The sequence below is a fragment of the Engystomops pustulosus genome, chromosome 1 (assembly GCF_040894005.1).
Source record: "Engystomops pustulosus chromosome 1, aEngPut4.maternal, whole genome shotgun sequence".
Lineage (NCBI taxonomy): Eukaryota > Metazoa > Chordata > Amphibia > Anura > Leptodactylidae > Engystomops > Engystomops pustulosus.
This window is the reverse complement of record NC_092411.1, coordinates 225,034,757-225,059,097: the sequence shown is the minus strand read 5'-3', so window position 1 is coordinate 225,059,097 and position 24,341 is coordinate 225,034,757. Positions and strand designations below refer to the sequence as shown.

Genomic DNA, 24,341 nt, shown 5'->3' with positions numbered 1-24,341 from the left:
ATGTCATTTGGACATAACTAATGTGGAAGATGCAAGTGACTGAAATCATACATTTTTGAAAATATGTATTGAATGCCTCATAGCTATAATAACAAGGTCATGAGGTTGAGGCATAGGCCATGCTTCATGTTATAGGATTAGGTAGTTGGAGATTGAGATTAGGAGGTGTAGTTAGGTGACAATGGAGCCGTCAGGGTCAGTGCCTCTTTGACTGCTGGGACAATAACCCCACCCCCTGACTGGATAACCCCACCCCCTGACTGGATACCAAACCAAGATATAAGTTCATTTTTCTGGATGGCGGCAGCTTTGGAACCTCATAAAGACTTGACCAGAAACAAAAAAACTGCCCATATAAGGTACTTTTCGTGCTTTACAAGCGTTTGGGCTGGTGACAGGTTCTCTTTAAAGTTATACTTATAATTCTATTCACACCTTTCAAAGACCACAGTTAATATACAGGTATGAAGCATGAATTAGGAAATTGACTTTGATATCTACATATACATAGAACATGTGTCTCTACAGGCGCTCATACTCACTGAAATGACAATAGGAGACATGATTGTGTTTTATAAATAGCTGAGAGAAAATAAAAGTGGACAAGCTGCAAAAGAAAATGCTGAGTTCATTTTAAGATGGTTTATTTTATTCCTGGGCTGGCTGTCTTCCCAGTCTCATAACTTTCTAATAGAAGCGTAACATGTTTTATACAGACCAATTGAGTGTGATTAAGTAAACTAACTTGCCACTGTATAACTGCCTACACAACAGTAATATAAAAAGAGTAACAATAGGAACACAAAGGTTCTTATATCTAAATGACTTTTAATAAATGCGTTTGAGCTAGCTATTAGACAGACATTTACTTGTTAGAATTCATTATATTTGTTTCACTCTTATAACCAACAGTATTATAATAAGATTTTTGAACCATTTATTCCTTCTTAGAGTAGCCTTAGTAGTAAGTAGTATGATGTTTATCACATCACATACTTCACATGCTAAGGTGTATGTAAAATATGTAACACACTTTATATACAAGTTTCCATAGTTTATATGGTTAGTGGATATTTGTATTACAGCCCATATTGTCCAAAATGTAATAGCCTATTCGATTCCTTATTTGGAAGAGAGTACCCTATATAAAAATAACACTCTCTCTTTCACCCCCCACAAAGCATTGGTTCAAGCGGTGTTCGTTGTATCCATTCCTGAAACATGGCTGCGCTGGATATTGTATTGGAAGTTATTTGTATTATCAAATACTATGTTGCTATCATCATTGCATTACTTACATTTTTCAAAGAATCAAACAATGACACTGAGCATTGTTATGACAGTCTTTTCCCACTGAACTATGTTAATATTTGAGAATATCTACACAAACTGTATAATGCTTCATCATATGGCATTTTGTGACTACTTGGGATGTCGTGAGATATATTATGTAAACATGTAAACATGTACCAATATTCGAGTTTTGGAGCTAGCAACTCTCTACATAGGGGCAGATGTATCAAACTTTTGCCTTGTTTTTTTCTTTGAGACTTTTATGGTGCTTGTGCTCATTTGCGACTTTTTTTTGCACCTAAAACTGTCTCCTTTCAAAGTTCACCATTGTCTAGTTTCCTGCAATGTTTCCTGTTATTACCTTAATCCAGATTTTTATAAAGTTGTAAAAAAGTTGCAAATTTTGGACAAATCAACGGCTGCCCCTGAAAAAAGCTGGGGAACTGTCTGCCACTTTTGGAGACTTTTTGCAACTTTTGTTTTAATAAGGCGCAAATTCCCTATCGACCAAACGCCACATACATCAATAAGGAAAAACCACTAAGATATATCTGACCAGCAGGAAAGCCAACAAAAGTCTCAAAAAACAGACAGAAAAATCCAGACTTGTGATACATGTGCCCCATAGTTTTGAAAGTGTGTACATACTGTCTAAAATCCTTTACGTTATGGTGCAAACATCGACAGAACTATGTGATGAAGAGGTTGGTGAATTTACTCCAGTGTGTGGAGGTGTACAGTTATACAGATAACAATAATGCAAAGGATTTATCATCTAGCTTATGTCACTGGATATATCTACCACACTTTTTTATTGTGTAGTCTAACCTTTTACTATCCTACTTTTAGATGGCTTTAGTATTCGCTTCATTATGTTTTTATAGTCTTTTTCTTCATGGGCAAAAAAAAGAGAATCTTATCCAGTCAACCTTAAAGAGGTATTCTCGTCTGGGCACTCACATTCAGTTTGATAAATCTGCCATATATAAACATTTCTTCAATTAGATGTTATTAAAAAAAATGTTCCTGTGTGAAGATAATTTCCCATAAATGTAGTGATATGGTCCCTTAGAAACGAGATGGCTTCCTCGGATACGGCCACCTCTGCCTGAGAGATTGCACAAATAAACCAAAGTTTTTGTATATGAAATGTCCGGGAGTTACTGCAGGTCTCCCAGCTGTCCTGTGGTAATGAACGCTGAATCCTGGTGGTCAGACAGGACTCAATAGCGTATGTCTGGCCACCGCTACCAAAATGTGACGTGGTCGTAACCGAGGAAGCTATCTCGTTTCTAAGGGACAACATGGCTATGTTTATGGGAAATTATCTTCTCAAAGGAAAATTTTTTTTAATAACATCCAATTGAAGAAATGTTTATATATGAAAGATTAGTGAAACTGAATGTGAATGCCCAGACGAGAACACCCTTTTAAATAGCAAGTGGTAAATGTGTCATATAGTGTTTTCTTGAATTTCTTGAATGCTATTGTTTTTTCTTCAGTAGGGACTGTGATTTGGCTTCAGTGCTGTTTGTTTTGTTAGGAGGGTGGCTGATCGTTTCATAATCATGTAAGGTCCCAGTTGTACTAGATTTTGCATACTTTGTAGGGGCTTACTTGAATGGGGATTCTGAGAATAAGTGGCCAGCTCTTCCACAAAGGGAGAGTCAAAGGATACTTTATTACTTGCTGGCACTTGAGGTGGTTGGAAAGAGCCAGAAAATTCAGGTGTTATTATGGATAGAGGAATAGTTGATCCTTACTATACTTATCGTTTGCTACTTGTTGGTGCCCTTAGTTATAGGGCAGAATGTTAAAGCTAATAGCAATTAGTCCCACCATACGGGACCTCCCAGTTAATTTTGGAACATTTTTTCAGGCCATAATGTCCCTTGCAAATACACTTTAGTTGCATCCCATTGTGTCCATTAGTCTATTCTTTTTACACACAACTCTAAATAAAAAAAATTATATTAATTTGTTTTCTTTAAATCTGCATCTGTATTTCCCATTGCCATGTGCAAAACAACAAAATGGGCTTTATCTATATCAACTCCAGGGAAAAGTTTTTCATGCTGAACCTAAGGTCAATCTATGTGATACTAAGGGTATACTAAGAGTCTAGCAATATCTGACATTGACTAAGAAAAATTTTACCTTACATCAAAATAATATTTTGGTTATGGGTAATGCAAGGTTTAAATGCCCATGTAGATGAGTTTTAAGTTCCATCTTGAACTTTAATCCTAATAAAGAAGGATGTTTATTTGAAATGAGTTATAACTTACTGAGTAACGTATAATTATGTTACTGAGGTACTTAGGTATTAAGATTAAATGCTCCAATATCTAAATTTGATATAAAATTCTTTGGACTATTTATGTATTATTGCCTGCCATTCTGACAAAAATATTTTTGCTTAAATGGTCACTCCTGTTTCACAAATCAGTAGTACAAGTGACCACGGTAAACTATATTTTTTCACGAGCCAAATGCTTCCTTCTCTACTTCCTTTGGCTTTTATAATCCTCTTTCCTTCCCTCCTTATCTGATTTTTACCCCTAAAATCGTTGCCACTTACATTTATGCATTATATTAAATCTGTGGGCTTCATAGACATCAAGTGACTCTATTATGATCCATTCATGTCGTAATACAAATTTACAGGTATGTATGTCAAAATTCTATAACCATCAGTGCATTTGTATACGTACATCCAATAACGCCAAGGAGGTCAAGTTATGGATCAATGTACTTATCTAGAGAAACAAACCAAAACTAGAGAGAGAATTTTGAAATATATTACATTAAAAATGCCTAATCTATTTTTCTTATTGTTAAAAAAGAAGATAAAAAAATAAGGAAAAGGGTTAATAATAACTTTTGGCCATTTTTTGAAGGTAACTGACAACAGATTTCCAGATGAAACTAATTTATTTTCATGTGTGGCCTGCAATAATATGGTCTTGCCATTTGCCATTTAGAGGAAGCATATTTACATGACAGACATAGTTAATTTACTATTCATGCAACAGATTTCAGTGACAGGCAAAGATAACATGCCTTAAAAATGCTTTCATAACAGACTATGGCTTTAATAGTGTCTTTATTGAATACTCTGTGTGCTCACAAAAGAGCGTGCTGTGCTTTGTAGCATTGATAATGATTAAACTGCTCTCTGTATCTGTGCGGCTTATGTAATAATTGAAGTGTGCGCACATCTTACTGGGCTGTATTCACAGTGTGTGTATTATTCACCAATTCAATCTTGTTTCCTAAGAAAATATCTATTCATTGTTCGTCCATCATGCAATGAAGCTTAACTTTTCTAACACTGACTATTTTGCCCCTTTTCTTCTTTGTCTCCAAATAAAAAAAGCTAAAATTAAACACTGCATATATATTCTTTGCCATTGTAGTGTCCCTATGAAAGCTTTGCTTCTGCAGAAATACAGTAATAGCACAACAGGAGCTCATTGCCGCATAAACACAATATTACTCTAGACATGTAGCAGCTCTAATATTATTATGTATAAAATATTTTGCATTGCTATCCTGCCATAATGCATATATATAGGTACAAAAAATATTTCTTTTACATGGTATTATAAAATAGTTCTTCCATAAGATTTATTAATGCTTAATAGCTGTTTATGAATGTGTATGAGGTGCCTTCACCTTGCCCAGTCGGCTAAGACTGGAGCATTTAAAAGGGGAGTTTACTTTAAACAACAATATTTGTTAGATAAATCTCCAAAAATAAGCTAACCATTAGAAATGCCATTGCTAGTAACACCCCGGATAACAGCTGCAAGGTAAGAATAGTGCCAGCTAGCACTTAAATGTGGAGGAAATAAAAATAGCAAAAAATAAACTGAAAAGAAAGAGAAATATCCTATGGTTTAGTAGGTCTAGATCAGGGGTGCACAACTCGCTGCCCTTGTGCCGCATGTGGCCCGCTAACCCTCAGGTTGTGGCCCCCGCCCTGCTGCAGCAAAAACTGAATAAAACAAGTGTGCAGTAAACACACACTCCTTGAGGACCTGTTCTACCCAGGGGGGAGTGGGGGGGGGGGTAGAACTGGAGGCAGCAGGAAGGGGGGGGCTACAACTAGGGGCAGCAGGGGAGGAACTAGAACCGGGGGCAGGATGGGGGGACAAGATCTAGTTGCAGGAGGGGGCTGTCTAAGGAGAGAGAGAAGACCTGGGGGGACTAGGTGTCTGTGGAGGGATGAAGCAAAGTATTATAGTAGTTATATTCTTGTGCATAGAGGGCAGTATTATAGTAGTTATATGCTTGTACATAGGGGGCAGTTTTATAGTAGTTATATTCTTGTACAATGGGGACAGTATTATAGTAGTTATATTCTTGTACATAAGGGGAAGTATTATAGTAGTTATATTATTGTACACAGGGGCAGTATTATAGTAGTTATATTCTTGTACATAGAGGAAGTATTATAGTAGTTATATTCTTGTACATAGGGGGTCAGTATTATAGTAGTTATATTCTTGTACATAGGGAGCAGTATTATAGCAGTTATATTCTTGTACATAGGGGAAGTATTATAGTGGTTATATTCTTGTACATAGGGGTCAGTATTATAGTAGTTATATTGTTGTGCATAGGGGGCAGTATTAGAGTAGTTATATTATTGTACATAGGGGGCAGTATTTTAGTAGTTATATTATTGTACATAGGGGGCAGTAATATATTAGTTATATTCTTGTACATAGGGAGCAGAATTATAGAAGTTATATTCTTGTACATAGGGGGCAGTAGTAGAGTACTTATATTATTGTACATAGGGGGCAGTATTATAGTAGTTATATTCTTGTACGTAGGGGGCAGTAATATAGTAGTTATATTCTTTTACATAGGGGGCAGTATTATAGTGGTTATATTCTTGTACATAGGGGCAGTATTATAGTAGTTATAATCTTGTACATAGGGGGGAATATTACAGTAGTTATATTCTTGTACATAGGGGTCAGTATTATAGTAGTTATATTCTTGTACATAGGGGGCAGCATTATAGTAGCTATATTCTTTTCACCTCAGGCAGCAAAAAGTCTTTCTGCTACCTGTGCAGCAGATAAGTAAGAATACCTTGCAGGGAGGGCACAGTACTGAGGTCTACCAGAGGCCATGCGTGGAGCCAGTTATTCACAATTACCTTCTGCATGGGTTCAGACAATTTCCACCATCATTAATATAGTCTTCTTTGTGCGCTGTATTGTAGTCTGCTCTGTGTTCTATGTTAGTATACAAATTCAGTTTTATGTATTGGTGGTTTCTGGTGGGTATTTACTATGTACTATGGCTTTTGGTGCATTTAGGGTTTTGGTTAATAGCGCGGCCCACTGAAAGGTAGTGTTATGACAATGCACCAATGCCCTTGGGCCAAAAAAGGTAGTGCACCCCTGAGTCAAACTGCTAACTTGTGATTCAATATACTGCCTACTTTGATAATGGCCATTTATCATAATTGTGCTTTATAGCAAACTGGGTAAATAATTTATACATCAGGACTATGACTTTATTTAGATGTTTATTAATGTCAGTCCTCAGTATGTCCCTACATTTGAGGTCACATTTAAAACAATAAATTGGCTAAAACTGTTAACATTCTTTTTCTTCTTACTTTTCATCTCACTCTTCTTTTTCTTTTTTTCTGTTTCGACTTAGTATTCCCCTTTTCTGGGATATATACACATGGATTTGACATATTTATGTCTGGATTTTAGAATATACAGGCGGTCCCCTACTTAAGAACACCTGACTTACAGACGACCCCTAGTTACAAACGGACCTCTGAATATTGGTAATTTACTGTACTTTAGCCCTAAGCTACAATGATAAGCTCTAACAGTTATCTGCAATGAAGCTTTTTTGTTAATCTTGGTATTTTTGCAATCCAACATTTTTAAATCCAATTGTCACAAAGACCAAAAAAATTCTGTCTGGGGTTACAATTATAAAACATACAGTTGCGAATTACATACAAAATCAACTTGAAAACAAACCTACTGAACCAATCGTGTACGTAACCCGGGGACTGCCTGTATACATTAATCAGGGGTTATAGATGTATCATGCATGTAATGTATATGAATTTAAATGTTGCTAACAAATGAAAAAACTGAAATAAAAATAAGTTGTCTGTAAAACTGTTACCATCTATCCATCTTTTCTTGAATTTAAAGGGGTTGTCCACTTTCAGCAAATTATTGATATGGTTTATGTAGGGAAACATTATACAGTTTTCCAATCTACTTTCTGTATTAAATTCCTCACTGTAAGATATTTGCTTGCTGTCCTTTTATAAAAAGTAACTCCCTGTGCATAGAAATCTTTCCATGGTCATGGCCATTAATATCACAGAGAGTAATCAGACCTGTGTATCACAGGAACATGGACAGATTTCTATCCAATTGAAGTACACATACGTAGAAGCTTTCTTCAGCAGGACAGCAAACAGATATAGAAAACGATGAGGAATTGATACAGAAAATATATCGGAAAATTGGACAATCCATTTAAACTTAAAGTGAACATTTCATGAGGAATAAGATCAATAGCAACCTATTATCCAGATTAGTGACAGATTCTCATTGTAACCCTTTGATATTGTGAAAGAGTTATCCTAAACGAACTTTTAATGCTGTATTCAACTGATCCGAAAGGAGTCACAGGGATGTAGAACAATTACTATTCTGTTGATAATTCTTCAAAACCATCCATCAATGTACATTAAACATTTCTCTACATACATATTTATTCATTAATTCATTTATTGATATTGCATTTTTTGTCACGTTTCTATTCACAGATGAGAAATGTCGCATCCAATCTTTGCATTGACAGCAAACATGGAGCAACAGGCACAGAGCTGAGAGTTGATACCTGTGTGAAGGATGGATCTGAAAGGACTTGGTCACATGAACAGGTAGTGTAGAACATAAATGGATTTACTTTGTTTTTACTGTATTTATTAGATTTTTTCAAAGATTATTACATTTTCAAAGGTTTGACTAATGTTCAATCATCTGACAACTATATGGGATGTCCAACACGGTTTGACAGAATTAAAAATCTAAGCAGTAGTGAGTACATATAAGAAACCTAGAGCATACAGCACATAATGAGACATATAGGGGCTAATTTACTAAGGGTCCGTGGACCGCACTATCGTCGGATATTCCGCCGAGTTCCAATGTGCGCCGCATTTAACTGGGGATCTTGCCGCATGAAATCGGATTTTGCCGCATCGGCACTGGCTTTCATGCAACACAAATCGGGGGGGGGGGGGGGGGACTTAACTAAGCATGGGACTTAACATTTAAATTGTGTCGCAAGTAAAGCACTTACATGCACAGGGAAGAAGAAGGTGAACTGCGGCGGAGCTGAGCGGGGAAGCGACACGTTCAGGATATCGGGCACATGCTGGTAATGAATTGCGACAGCTGTGCTTTTTTCGTCGGGGAACGCACCTCTGGGATCACGCAGGGACAGGTAAGTAAATGTGCCCCATAGTCCTAACTGGACAAAGACTCTCCAAACAGGTTGTGAGAACTTGAAACTAAGCTTGTATGTACTGATTTGGCCAAACTACCTTGGATTAAAAAGACAGAAGTGGAGAGACCAACCACCACAAGAGGTAGAGGATCTCCCCATCCACATTTGTTTTCCAGAGTAACATGTAGGTTTACAGAGTTACATTTAGGTTTACATTTAGAATATTGGCTCAGCCCCCAAAGATGACAAACTTAACATTTGAAGGAGCATTCTGGTCATGCATGGTTCTTCTAAGCAAACAAGAAGTTAATAATCTGAAGATGATATGACTACACCCTACCCAATAGTCTCTTATTTTACAAATTTCAGCCACCATTGAAAGTCCACATTCTGCAGTCTTCAGAAAAAAAAATGAAAAGGAAACATATTGTCATCAAAAGCATATCTCAACACAATATCATCCCATGATGATCAAATTGTCCTAGTGTTGGAGGCAGTGGAATATCGTCCAATACTTATTGAGATGGTTTTGTGGCTCTATCTAAATTCATTGGGGGTCATTTACTAAGGGCCCGATTCGCGTTTTCCTGACGTGTTACCCGAATATTTCCGATTTGCGCCGATTGTACCTGAATTGCCCCGGGATTTTGGCGCACACGATCGGATTGTGGCGCATCAGCACCGGTAAGCACGCGACGGAAATCGGGGGGCGTGGCCGAACGAAAACCCGTCGGATTCGGAAAAAACGCCGCATCTTAAAAAAAAATTGTGTCGCGAAAATTTCACTCACCTTCATCCAGGATAGGCCGGTGTATTTCGAGGCATTCCAGCGGACTTCAGCGCAGCAGCGCCACCTGGTGGACGGCAGAGGAACTACCATCATAAATCCCGGCTGGACCCGAATCCAGCGCAGAGAACGCGCCGCTGGATCGCGAATGGGCCGGGTAAGTAAATCTGCCCCATTGTCTTGTGTATCCAGAAGTAAATATAATGAACAAAAGAAAAGCAGATGTGTATGTAAGCAAAAAATTCTTTATTCAACAAAAGGCACAAATATAAAAACACTTAAAAAACCCTAATTGGGTGTACAATCAAAAGACTCCCCAAGTGGTTGTAGTAAAATATCTCAAAGTAAAGGTCATATGGTGAGCTGGGCAAACAGGTGAATATAAAATGGAAGTGCATAGAAACCAGTAAGCTGGAAATACAAATAGAAGCAAGCCACAGCCCAACACACACAACAGGGATGCAATAAGATTACATTACCGTCGATGTGGACCTGGGGAGGATAGGAGACCCCACACGTATCGCCCGTCTTGCGGGCTTCATTAGGGGATAGTGATATGATGTTTTGGTTGCCTTTAAATAACCCTACAAGCTGCCCTGATGCGTAATTTCTGGCTTGGACTAACAACCAAACCTAAGCATATTTTTCATCATGGTGCCACAATTTTCCCCACCGTGGCATTATTCCACCTCCTCCAGGTACCCAACATTTTTCCATAACATAGTACATCCCCTCACTATCTTTCCTGCCTTCAATCTGGGTATTGCATACTCCACATGTCACAGTACATCCCAATAGTATCCCTATCCCCCAGCTCAGCCATTTCCAATAGTACTAACTCTACTTTTGCTCCAGATCCCACTAATTCATCGTGCCCCAGTACATGCCCATAGTGTTATCACTTCAGGATTTCCTCATGGCACTAATCCTTGGCGCTCTCAAATGAGTCAATTATTTACACCTCCAGCATGAAGAAGATAGCATGGCCTGCTCTCCTATTCCCCTTTCCGAGAGACAGTGATGTCACCGAGCACTCTGGAGCTGTAGCGCGTGTGCACTAGCCATGGGTTGCACGCAGCTGGCTGCTTTGCAATGTGGCTGTGTTAACAAACCTGGAAGCAACTGCACATTGATGCATTGGGGCAGATTTATCAAGCTGTCTGAAAGTCAAAATATTTCTAGTTGTCCATGGCAACCAAACACAGCTCAGCTTTCATTTTACCAGTGATCATGAATATTTTAAAGGGGAGCTGTGATTGGTTTCCATGGGCAACTAAATATATTCTGACTTTTAGACAGGTTGATAAATCTGCCCCATTGTGTCGGGGCAGCCTCTTACCAGTTTGTTTGCACAACCACACTTCAAAGCAGCCAGTTCCTGTGAGCTCGGTGACATCACCGGCTCTTGGAAAGGGGAATAGGAGGGTAGGCTGTGCTATTTCATTCACACAGGAGGCATGAATAATCGGGCTAATTGGAGAGCCAAGCGCCCTGTGTGCCAACGGAGCCCCAGAGCCTCATGTATTTTTTATGCTTCTGCATCCATATACCAACAGCAATCAAAAGGTATGTGTGGTTTAAAATGTATATTATCAAATGGTGGCTTTTCTTTAAACTTTACCACTGAAAAGAACATACATAAATGTCATTCAAGATATAACCAGTAGATGGAAGCAGTGTACAACAAATGACGTTCTGGACATAATCATTCTCTATGATTGCAGCATTAACTTTACATAACAAAACTCTATTAATAACATAGATCTGTTCAGAAATTTGAACATAAGGATCCTGGTACTTTTTTAACCCCTCGGACCAAGCCTGATTTGTTAAATCTGCCCTGCGTCATTATAAGTAGTTATAACTTTGTAACGTTTTATTGTATTTTGAGATTGTTTTCTCGTCACTCATTGTACTTCAAAGTAGTTGAAAACTTTGATGATATCCTTTGTGTTTAGTAATGAAAAAAACATAAACATTTCTAAAAATTCTTCATTTTTAAAGTTCTAAATGTTCTGCTTTTCAGGCAGTATTGCAGCATATAACATAGTCAGCCTATGCATTCTGCATAGGCTAACAGCAGCACTGCTGAAAGCACGATCTGCCATAGCAACGATGACTGCCTCGTCTGTAGGGTTAAACAGCCGGTATCGCTATAGTTGCACTCCTGACTGTTACTGCGGGCTTTCATGTACTGCCCATCTCGCAGTGATGGTGCGGTAAATACTTACACCTTATGACGTACAGTTGCTTCAGGTTGCGGGAAGGGATTAAGCAAACATTCGAAACAAATGCCGAATATAAAAGACAAATATTTTATAAGAATAACATTCTGCATGCAATGTTACATTTTATATAAATAATAGGAAATACAGGCAGTCCCAGGGTTACGTACAAGATAGGGTCTGTAGGTTTGAATTTGTATGTAAGTCGGAACTCTATATTTTATCTTTGTAACTCCAGACAAATTTATTTGCTCTCTGTGACAATTGGATTTTAAAACTGTTGTGTTGTCATAAGAACCAGGATTACCAATAAAGCTTTATTACAGACATGTTTGATAACTGTTAAAGCTGTTTATTGTAGCCTGGGACTAAAGTACAGTAAATTACCAAGATCCAGAGGTCCGTTTGTAACTAGGGGTCATATGTAAGTCGAGTTTTCTTAAGTAGGGAACCGCCTGTATTCTTAAAATGACATGATCCCTTAAACTGAGCTTTTAAACCTTCACCAAGTCTCTTATAATTAACATTTTTGCAATTTTCCATTTTTTGCATTTCTGTTTTTACTTCTCTCTTTCCACGTACTATATCTTTTTTTTAGTTTTTCCGCTTACAATGATATGTGATGGCTTGTTACCTGTGGAATAGATTTAACTTTCTAGTGGCAACTTGGTATACTTTGTTCTATGTATAGGGAAGCTGGAAAAAAAATCCAAATGTGCTTTAACTGTTAAAAAAAAAAAAAACTGTTACATCATGGGTTTTGTTTTTACATTTTTACCTGGGTGGTCCAAATAACACCTGTCATGGGTGCCCCTGCGACCCATGTCCCGGGTTGCACACGAACCCGTGTGCCTGTCTGTGCCCCTGTTGCTCGGCTGCAGCGTCGCTCACCTCTCTTTGTGACAGTGGTAGTCTCCACACTCCGGATTGCGCATCCCCATCTCCTAGGGCAGTGATGGCGAACCTTTTAAACACTGAGTGCCCAAACTATAACCAAAACTCACGTATTTTTCGCAAAGTGCCAATGTAACTTATTACTCCTTGCTCTTTCACAGGTTTAAATTGTATAGGCACCTGAGGACACCCATACAGTAGAAGAAGGAGAAGAAGTTTCGATTATCATTGTAGCTTCCTTCTAGGGTCCTGCCATAGGTTCGCCACCACTGTCCTAGGGAATGCGCAGGCAATGTAAGATTTAAAGCGCGCTGATGATTGGCACTGGCTGCCCATCTACCCTGATAAACTGACAACCCCTTCATGTGTCCCCTGCCAGATCTTCATGCCTTGTCTCCTGTTCCCAGTGCATTTAGAATGATTTCCTGTTGTGACTCTGATCACATTCCTGAATAGGCTCCTCTTCTGCCTGCCCTGATCTTCTGCTTTGTTCCTGACTCCAATCCCTTGCTGTCCAATCCCCTCCTGCCTGTCCAACACTCAGTCTCAGCCTTACGATTCCGTACCTCAGCTTAGCCACCACCACGAGCAAAGCCGCGCCTGTGGAGTGACCTGGTGATATCCCAGCAAGTCCAACCCGCTTTGTGGCGGGCTCTGGTGAAAACTGGGTGCCAATTAGACTTCGCTCCAAGGTGTCGGCTTACTTCTTCGCTCGTGGTAGTACAGTGGCTCCACTACCCCTGATCCTGACAGCACTTCACTTATACATTGGATTAGGAGGATCACAAAGATATCACATTTATAAAGGTTTTATTATTTTTTACAGAAAAAAAATAAAATATTTTCTTTAGTAAAATATTCATAGTTTTGACATATTGGTGCACAATTTCATACCTGGCCACTGGACTTCACTTAAAGTGCATTGTCCGACGATAATGCACAATGCGGCAATTCACTAAGATTGTGCGCCTGATATCCTTCATGTGTCACTTCCCCGCCAAGGTCCGACAGAGTTCACCAACTTTTTAATGCTGCATCTAAGTGCTTGGGCTTGCGACATAATTTGAAAGTTAAAGACCAAATCAGTCGGATCGCCTGATGGCACGCCCCCTAAAATGTGTCGCATAGAATACAGCACCGCTGCGCCAAAATAGGATCATGTGCGCCAAAATTTCAGCTCAGATACTTCTTAAATACCTGTGCAAGCCACATAATTCCCCAAAAAAGGTGCACAATCCAAAAGTGAGTAGTGTGACCCTTAGTAAATGAGCCCATTCAGACAAGAATAACTTTTTCATACTACAGCGTACTGAGCTGTTTAAAGTATTATTTTTGGTGAGATTTGGGGGACTCTATGGTCTTTTCATTATGTATTACTGTAACACAGTTAACACCCACAACTTAGGGGGCTCAGCCGATGAGACCTCTTCATATAGCCTTTACTGTTGTACAACCTATATAGTCATACAGCAATAAAGCAGTGGTTAATAGAATTTATACCAAATATGATACCAAGGCTGGGTTAACATCACTTTTTTTGTCATATGTTATAAGGACACGTCCGTGGAATTACGACTTGTCCTTACAACGTACGGCACTGATGTATCCCACTGTATAATTAGTAACAATTGCATCCTTTTAAATAAGAATATGTGGGCTGGATTAAGCCATAAATCCCCCTCAAACTGTTCATTGTGTAGACCCCTACTATATGTTTCTCAGAAAAAATAGAGTCATATATTACAATATAAAATGTCCTTTTTATTTTATTTATACTCATTTAAAAAGTTAGATGCACAAACACATAATAAAATGACAACGTGATTCCAGACTATTGAACAGTTTGAAGTACACAACACAAACAATAGGGTTTAGTTCATGTAGAGTAAAGTGAGTGGTCATTAGTTAGCTCAGGGAATTTCATTATCTTATCCAAAGTCTTTGTTACTCGTTGTAGTACACCAGATAGATTCATTGGGGAATGATAAATATGTCCCATTGATTCATAAATATATTTATCCTGAACAGTCATAATATACCAAATTGTTCTTAACAACAGTTTCATGTGTGCTACCGGCTCCCCAGTTTTAATGTATAGATTTCTTCCTCAGGGGGGTGTGGTTATGTTGGTTAAGATCAGTATTATTATTACTTAGCTTATGAGGGCGTGGATCTGCACAAGTGCACCATGCCAGGCCGCACAGCGAAAACTCCAGTTCAAGATACGATGAACTGATGTAAAGGAGGGTAACATAGGGTCTGTAAACCAACTGGGCAGTTTCAGTTATGTATAAATTCAACCACATCATTTTCACATTCACAAGGGGTAAAATGCATCCCACAATGTGTTGCACTATTTGTAGTTTAGTGAATAAATACCCCATATGTGGATGTTCTCTGCTGTTTAGATCAGAGTTCAGAGTGTTCAAAGTCTGAACATCCACATATGGGGTATTTATTCACTAAATATCAGGGTTCTGGTTCAGGATCAGTATGCACAATTATGGATAAGAGAAGCAGAGAAAAAAACGTATAGGAAAAATTTTCAATTTACCCCAATGTCCCGATGGTGGTGGAAGTTAGATGCATAGAGTGGTTCTGGCTTGAAATTGCAAATACTTGAAAATGGAAGAAAAGACTTTATTCTTCATTCTTAAAAAACATACATCGGTGTGTACATAGGCACAAAGGAACCTACGCGTTTCCCTAATGTGAAGACACAAAATGTGTAGGCACAAAGTGAAGACACACCTTAAATGCTCTACAAACACCTGATTGAGCGGATACGTAGTATCCGATTGGGGCGGAAATGAAGAAGCAAATTGCAGCGGAGAACAGACCTGTGTTCACCAAAGACAGACTGAGTACTATCCGTCTGTCATTTGTGAACACAGATCTGTTCTCCGCTGCGATTTGCTTCTTCATTTCCGCCCCAACCGGATACTACATATCCGCTCAATCAGGTGTTTGTAGAGCATTTAATGTGTGTCTTCACTGTGTTTTTATTACACCATGAGTAAGGCTTAGACTAGCTGAAACGCGTCGGTTCCTTTGTGCCTACTTACACACCGATGTATGTTTTTTAAGAATGAAGAATAAAATGTCTTAACTTCGTTGGATGTGCTACGATTTCTTCCATTTTCAAGTATTCTCAATTCTGGATAGTTTCAGGATGCACGGTTTCAGATGCAGGTTCAGGATACACGGTTTCAGATACACGGTTTCTGCTACAGATTTAGGATGCATGGTTCTGGATACAAATTTCTGAATACAGTTTCAGGATACCTGGTTCTGGATTCAGGTTTCAAATACACAGTTTTGGATACGAGTTCACAAAGTCAGATAACAGGCAGGAGAACTTCAGCTTGCAGAAATACTGGATCCGACTGAGATACACAGAGTCTGGTCTCAGAAGAAACAAATAACTAGCATTTGGTGAATTGGAAATTAGCTCTTTATCCAGGTCCCAGACACTTCCACAAGCAACTGGCCACTTCCTGCATTATTCAACTGACAGCTGAGTGTAATACAGAATGAAACCACCCAACTTTCTAGGGATCAGATACTATAAAGCAGCTGTCCATCAGCTTGCAGCAAGGCAGCCCTGGGTGTGGCTCAGGGGCTTTTTATTTAGAAACCAGAGTCCATTCAGAGTATTATGATATTGCTATTTAGAATACTATTAAAAAAAAATAGAAAATTATGCAGTTTAATTATGTGTATTTTCTATCACAAACCAAAGAGGTATGATCATGAATGGTATGAATATAGAATGAAAACTTGGTAGCTTGTGGTTCAATGTTAATTGAACAAATGTTTATTTTTCTAATTTCTTCATTTTATGTAATTTTATACCTTAGCTCTTTACATTTGGATGGAGAGAAGACATACGTCCTGGGGAGCCCCTTCACACAAGGAAGTTCTGCTTTGATGCCATTTCTCATAATAGTCCTGTCACCCTTTATGATTGTCATGGAATGAAGGGTAACCAGCACTGGAGCTATAGAAAGGTAAAAATTTTCAATAACTAAAATTAAACAGAAATATAGCAATACATTAGGTAAAGAAATCACATTAAAAGTGATCCAATACAATTAGATTAGATACAACTAATATGGAGTAGCCGGAATGCATAAGATAGATTTGTATTAAAAATAACAAAAGATGGATCATTAGATGTGGAAGTATGAATAAACAATGTTTATGTAAAAAATATGTAAACGATAAAAATATGTTACTAATAGTAAGGCTATCTACCTTTAGTACTGCAAGCTAACAAAAATATCAACAGCAATTACCCATGCTTAAAGATTATTTGTTCTGCAGCGTGATTATTGTACAGTTCCAGATACCATATATACTCGAGTATAAGCAAACTCGAGTATAAGCCGAGACCCCTAATTTTAACACAAAAAACTGGAAAAAACCTATTGACTTGAGTATGAGCCGAGGGTAGGAAATGCATTGGTCACAGCCAGTAGTCAATGCCTATCGTTGACCACTGGATAGAGGTAGAGACGATTACAAAATACTTATCTTAGTTAATACAGCTTAATAGCCTCTGAAGTTGTGTACACCATCAAAGCCTAAGGCTGAGAATGATACATATAAACCTATTTTGTCCACCCAGAAGAGAGGACTAGCCCAGGACATCAAACACATAATTCTAATATAATAAAATGGTACTTTATTGATAACAACATACAAGAAACAAAAGAAACATACAATTAATACTGATTAAAAATGTGCAGCCACAGATGGTGGTACGCAGACAAGGGAGTAACACCACTTGGACACAGAGGGAAAAACCATGCGTGATATGCTATCTAGGGCTCTGGTTTATTTGAGACAAAGTGCCAACATAAGTGTATTGTAGTGTTAGTACATGTATATAATCATATTGCACTTGCCCGGAATATATTCAAAGTGAACAAACTATCTTACCCATGAATTTGCTTAGCAGGTTCCCAGGTCCAGGGTGACTCCAATCCCGACAGGGTTTTGGCTCAAATGAGCCTTCGTCTGGGGCTGCCAGTAGTATACAGCCAGCCAGCCCCCTGTAGTATACAGCCAGCTCCCTTTAGTATACAGCCAGCCCCCTGTAGTATACAGCCCGCCCACATATATTTATAGCCAGCCAGCTCCCATGTAGAATACAGCCAGCCCCCATTAGTATATAGCCAGCCCCCTATAGTATACAGCCAGCCCCCTATAGTATATAGCCTGCCAGCCCGTAAAAAAAAAATAAACTCAATACTCACCATTCTAATGGTGAGGAACTGCCCGGGCTATCGGATTGGTGAGTGCTGAGTTTATTTTTTTTTATATACCCGAATATAAGCCGAGTGGGGAATTTTCAGCACAAAAACTGCTTATACTCGAGTATATACAGTACATCAAGTAAAATAGTTTGAGTCCCTAAACATGCTCAGACCGATGTTGACTTCACCAATGTTATCTAAATAGCAGAGAACATCAGCTTAGGGGATATTTATTGACTGAACTATAAATAGAGCAACACATTGTGAGATGCATTTTACCCCTTGTAAATGTGAAAATGTTAAGGATGAATTTATACATAACTTCAATTGTGCACAGCCTGCCCAAAGGCAACTTGTCATTAGCAGAAGTGGCTCCTCCACCTCTGCATCTCTCCAGTCAAGCTTCAGTGACACTGCGATCTGCTCTGGGTGTCAACTAAATCGTTCTCCTACTCATTCTCTTGATCCAAAACCATTGCAGCAGTGAAGGAATCAGTACAGCAGTGAACAAATGTCCCTCTTGGAGATCCACTCATTGGTGGCGAAGTGCTGCTTCAACTCACCCAGGCATTCTAAAGCTAGCACTCCACAATTGAATGCTGCACACCGCGGCCTGCTGCTGTTTTCTCAAGGCTTGGCTAAAAGTGGTGGAGAGGATGCTCTGCTGACTGGATGGGACAGCAGGAGAGGGGGAAGTGGTGTGGGAGGAGGATGAGACAATAGCGTGCAGTAATATATGGATTATAAAAGTGTTATTGTCAGTGAATAGTGCACAGTAATATGTGGATCATAAAAGTACTCTTCTCAGTTAATAGCACAAAGTAATAAGTGGATGATAAGTGTTTTTCTCAGTGAATAGCATGCAGTAATGCTTGGATCATAAAAGTGTTGTTGTCAGTAAATAGCACCCAGTAGCAAGTGGATTCTAAAAGTGTTTTTTGTCAGTGAAAAGCACACAGTATTATTTAAATTATTATATAAATGGCACATAGTAATATGTGGTTCAATATAGTTTTATTGCCAGTGAAAAGCATGCAGTAATATGTGGATCACAAAAGTGCTGTTGTCAGTCAGTTAATATCTTCATTGGATTTGTGACTAGTAGCAATGTTTTAGCAACTAATTCCAAAGAATTCCCAGTTTTCTTGCAACTGATTTAAATGATTCTGAGACATTTATATGCCAGAAAACGGAAGTAAGTATATAAGATTATACAGTCACCCATATGACACTGTTGTGGTTCCTGGTTTAGAGCACATCCTAACAATGGATCTTCAACAATCTATTTACTACAGATGACTATACATGAAATCTGTAAATATTTTTGTATTCAGTTTTGCTTGCTTAATTTGGTAACCAAAATTTTCTTTTTTTATTTTTTCCTAGGATAAAACATTGTTTCATCCTGTTAGTAACAGCTGTGTGGATTGTAATCCAGCTGAAAAAAAAATCTTTATGAACAGATGTGACCCTCTGTCTGAGACACAGCAATGGATTTTTGAACACATTAACATGACAATACTGCAAAAATTCAACATTTACAATAATTCTTAGAGATCAATCAAACTTTCTGGAACCACATGCAGTGGACTATACTTGGGCTACAAGAGACAACTATTTTGATATCTGACATGCCATCTCCTCTTTCTGAGGATCCTTTCAAAATATGCCACGCATAGGCAAGTACTATGACATATCATCCTATCCAAAGAACTTGGATGAAATTGGGAACTGATGCAGCTGCTCAAAACTTAAATAGACCTTCCTTGCTGGTACAAGGGCAGAGCTAACGTTTGGAATAATATCCTATGCTACCACAGTGAAATGCATTTTTAATCTTACTCAGGACACTTCCTGCTGTAGTGTATAGCTGTAAATGGCAACTAGGGGTACAGATCTTCCGTTTTCTTATTTTTCTATTTATTTTTTTCCTTTGGGAGGGTTAGTCAGGGATGGACTGCATGATAAAACATGAGTCTTTTAAAGCACCAACTTTCATAGGCTGTGGACTTACTTTGGCAAGACCAATGGATAATATTCAAGATTTCATTTTACTTAAATATCGGGGTTAACAGGTTTAACTCTCTTATATCTGAAAAAGCTTTTAGAAAGCAGCCCTTTACCTATCTGACCTGGTGATTGGACCAGAGACTACAGAGACTATACATTTGGAAGATGGAATTATAGGTGTAGCATGAAATGGACTACAAAAAAATGGATTATTTAATTTCATGTTAAAATCCTATTTTTTGTTTTTTGATTTTTTTTACTTAAAACACAAATAGAATAAAATAACATTGTACACCTACATGTGTTGTTATTTTTATTATATAAGTCAGTGGTGGCGAACTTATGGCACTGGTGCCAGAGGTGGCACTCAGAGCCCTCTCTCTGGGCACCATCACCCGAGCAGAGTTCACCAGACAGGACTCAAGGCCTCTTGCAGTCCCAGGATCCTGGAAGGAAACTACAATGATAATCCAAAACTTCTTCTCCTTCTTTCTACTGTGTTGGTATCCTCAGATGCCTTTGCAATTTAAACCTGTGACAGAGCAGGTAGTAATAAGTTACTGCTTTATTTGTCGCATTGGCACTTTGCGAAAAATAGGTGGGTTTTGTTTGAAGTTTGGGCACTCGGTGTCTAAAAGGTTTGCCATCACTGATATAAGTGAACAGTACAATATTTATGCCAGTGTTGCAATTAAATAATGTTATGTAACAGGGAAAGTATTGGGAAATAACAGTACTCAATAAACATTAGTTATCATAAATTTTACGTAATTTCACATTTTACATTTATGTAAGTAATATTGTAATGTGGTCTAGAGGTGACTTTACAACTTTCATTTTATATACTGTATATTCTAGCTTCATAGTAGGGTTGCTATTAGAAATTTGATTGCCACTGCAATAAAAGACATAAGTGTATGATATTAAAGGGGTTGTGTCACCATAGCAAATGGCTGTAATTGGGTCCAATGCATTGTGACAAGTACTTTCACCATTTACACTTATTACAAAATATGCAGGCTTACTGAGATAACTCCTTTTGTCCTGGTTGCTGGCGCCCCCTAGTGGTAGCTGTGTCCCGTCCTGAGCTACACCTGATCTGGCAGAGTCTGCGCACAGGGAGTCAGCCAGCTGCTCTACACTACAGATCACTCCACGGGATCACAGCTCCTCTCCACACTGAGAGATCACCTGACACACTGCAGCCAAAAGGAAGTGAGACAGGGGGCTCAGCCGTCTACACCAGTGAATGAGGTGATTTCCACTGCTCCACAGTTGCTTCCAGCAGCAGATACAAGGTAACTGCAGCCAGACATGGTTATCTGCTGCACAGAGGAGTCCTCCCCTAACATGGATCATAGCAATGTAGCAGCCCTCTCCTCCCTCCACCATTAGTCAGGTCACACAGGAGCCTACAGCAGCAGATACAAGGTAACTGCGGGCAGACATGGCTATCTGCTGCACAGAGGAGTCCTTCCCTAACATGGATCATAGCAATGTAGCAGCCCTCTCCTCCCTCCACCATTAGTCAGGTCACACAGGAGCCTACAGCAGCAGATACAAGGTAACTGCAGCCAGACATAGCTATCTGCTGCTCAGAGGAGTCCTCCCCTAACATGGATTGTAGCAATGTAGCAGCCCTCTCCTCCCTCCACCATTAGGTCACACAGGAGGCTGCAGAGATAAGACAAGTAACAGGCTGAGCTCTGACCTCTCCTGATGCAGTCCTCCTCCTGTACTCTCCACCATTCACTGTCCCTCCATGTTACACTGCTGTCCTGCAAAGAGGCCCCTGTCCCTGACTAGCAGGGAAGTAGCTAAAGATCAGTAACATGTGAGAATCTGTCACCTATTTATCTATGCATCCATGCATGGCAGCCTGACCGACCATGATGCTGTGAGAATACATAGTACATGTGTACTGTGTGCAGTGTCCTGTGTAGTGTGCAGGGGGCGCCAGATTCAGGATTTCTGGCGCAAGTTCTTCATGAATCTGGTACCCCCTGCACTGCTTTGACAGACTGCACCAACTTTTTTTGGTGCACTTTTAACATGGGGCGTATGACACATTTCTATTTGACTTCTATTGGATCAGTAATGCAGGGACTATTTGAGCACAGCAGGTGGAAGGAGACTCTGAAGGCTGAGCGCTCTGTAGCACTGAGTTGTGCAATAACTGCCGCTGTCAGTGCTGTGCATGTGCCTGGCTAGGCCCCTCCCACATCGGCTTCTGTGTGGAGCAGAATAGAGGCTGAACAAGCATCATAATAACAAATAGAGAGGTATCTTTACTTCCAGGTAACCATTACAAATAGATTTTTGAAATATTTTAACCTCTTTGACAGCTTTTTGCAGTCAATTGTTTCGTGGCATAACCCCTTTAATATACAATCTAAAAGTTCATTTGCTAATCATCTATATTTTAAATAATGTAATGGTTCCAAGACCTGTTTGTGGCTGTATGGGATATTCTGTGTGTGCTCTCACCTGGGGGAGTTATGGTAAGTGCGTAACCAGTGTAGAGGCTTTATAGGAATATGTAATGCTGCAGTACTCCTTCAGGTTCCTCCAAAGAAGACCGTATAGCAATGTGTGGTAGGGGTACACAGAATTATGGAGTTACTTCGCTACGCTGCTTCAACAAATTAATCCAATAGGTGGGTTGATCACATAATAATTTATGAATTGTACTTCAGATAGGCAAACTTCACGTTTCAGCAAAATTCTATTAAAAGAATGATAAATTAGACAATAATAGTAATGGTGCTGTAGTAATAATGGTCCTTTAGGGTATACCTCAGAGTTTAAAAATCTATATAGCCTTATCACAATTATTTCTATATGTTACATAATTTCACATAAGATTATAACAAGAGAAAACTTCAATGTATGTGCCGTCATTATAAACACCAATGCTTATTAACCCCTTTGGGACTCAAGGACATAACTACATAATTTCACATAAGATTATTAGTAAAGAAAAATTCAATATATGTGCCATCTTTATAAACACCACTGCTTATTAACCCCTTCGGGACTCAAGGACGCAACCCCATTTTTCAAATCTGACATGTATCAGTTTATATGGTTATAAAATTGGAACCACTTCAACTTATCTAGGTGGTTTTGAGGTTGTTTTTGTGACATATAGTAAATCCTGATAGTGGTATATATATATATATATATATATATATATATATATATATATATATATATATACACACTCACCGGCCACTTTATTAGGTACACCATGCTAGTAACGGGTTGGACCCCCTTTTGCCTTCAGAACTGCCTCAATTCTTCGTGGCATAGATTCAACAAGGTGCTGGAAGCATTCCTCAGAGATTTTGGTCCATATTGACATGATGGCATCACACAGTTGCCGCAGATTTGTTGGCTGCACATCCATGATGCGAATCTCCCCTTCCACCACATCCCAAAGATGCTCTATTGGATTGAGATCTGGGGTATGTGGAGGCCATTTGAGTACAGTGAACTCATTTTCATGTTCAAGAAACCAGTCTGAGATGATTCCAGCTTTATGACATGGCGCATTATCCTGCTGAAAGTAGCCATCAGATGTTGGGTACATTGTGGTCATAAAGGGATGGACATGGTCAGCAACAATACTCAGGTAGGCTGTGGCGTTGCAACAATGCTCAATTGGTACCAAGGGGCCCAAAGAGTGCCAAGAAAATATTCCCCACACCATGACACCACCACCACCAGCCTGAACCGTTGATACAAGGCAGGATGGATCCATGCTTTCATGTTGTTGACACCAAATTCTGACCCTGCCATCCGAATGTTGCGAGACTCATCAGACCAGGAAACGTTTTTCCAATCTTCTACTGTCCAATTTCTATGAGCTTGTGCAAATTGTAGCCTCAGTTTCCTGTTCTTAGCTGAAAGGAGTGGCACCCGGTGTGGTCTTCTGCTGCTGTAGCCCATCTGCCTCAAAGTTTGACGTACTGTGCGTTCAAACATGCTCTTCTGCCTACCTTGGTTGTAACGGGTGGCGATTTGAGTTACTGTTGCCTTTCTATCAGCTGGAACCAGTCTGCCCATTCTCCTCTGACCTCTGGCATCAACAAGGCATTTCCGCCCACAGAACTGATGCTCACTGGATGTTTTTTCTTTTTCGGACCATTCTCTGTAAACCCTAGAGATGGTTGTGCGTGAAAATCCCAGTAGATCAGCAGTTTCTGAAATACTCAGACCAGCCCTTCTGGCACCAACAACCATGCCACGTTCAAAGGCACTCAAATCACCTTTCTTCCCCATACTGTTACTCGGTTGGAACTGCAGGAGATTGTCTTGACCATGTCTACATGCCTACATGTGATTGGCTGA

The 24,341-nt window shown here is 39.2% G+C and overlaps 1 protein-coding gene across 2 annotated transcripts in view; it reads left to right on the top strand.

The window, feature by feature from the left end:
- The window catches only part of GALNTL6 (polypeptide N-acetylgalactosaminyltransferase like 6), a 681,266-nt gene extending 660,980 nt beyond the window's left edge, over positions 1-20,286 (top strand). For both annotated transcript variants that reach the window (XM_072119809.1, XM_072119800.1), the window contains 3 exons: positions 8,126-8,242; positions 16,578-16,727; positions 19,365-20,286. In XM_072119809.1, coding sequence (XP_071975910.1) covers positions 8,126-8,242; positions 16,578-16,727; positions 19,365-19,532 — 435 coding nt within the window. In that variant the 3' untranslated portion in view covers positions 19,533-20,286. The remainder of the gene's footprint in view (positions 1-8,125; positions 8,243-16,577; positions 16,728-19,364) is intronic.
- Positions 20,287-24,341: the final 4,055 nt, after the last annotated feature.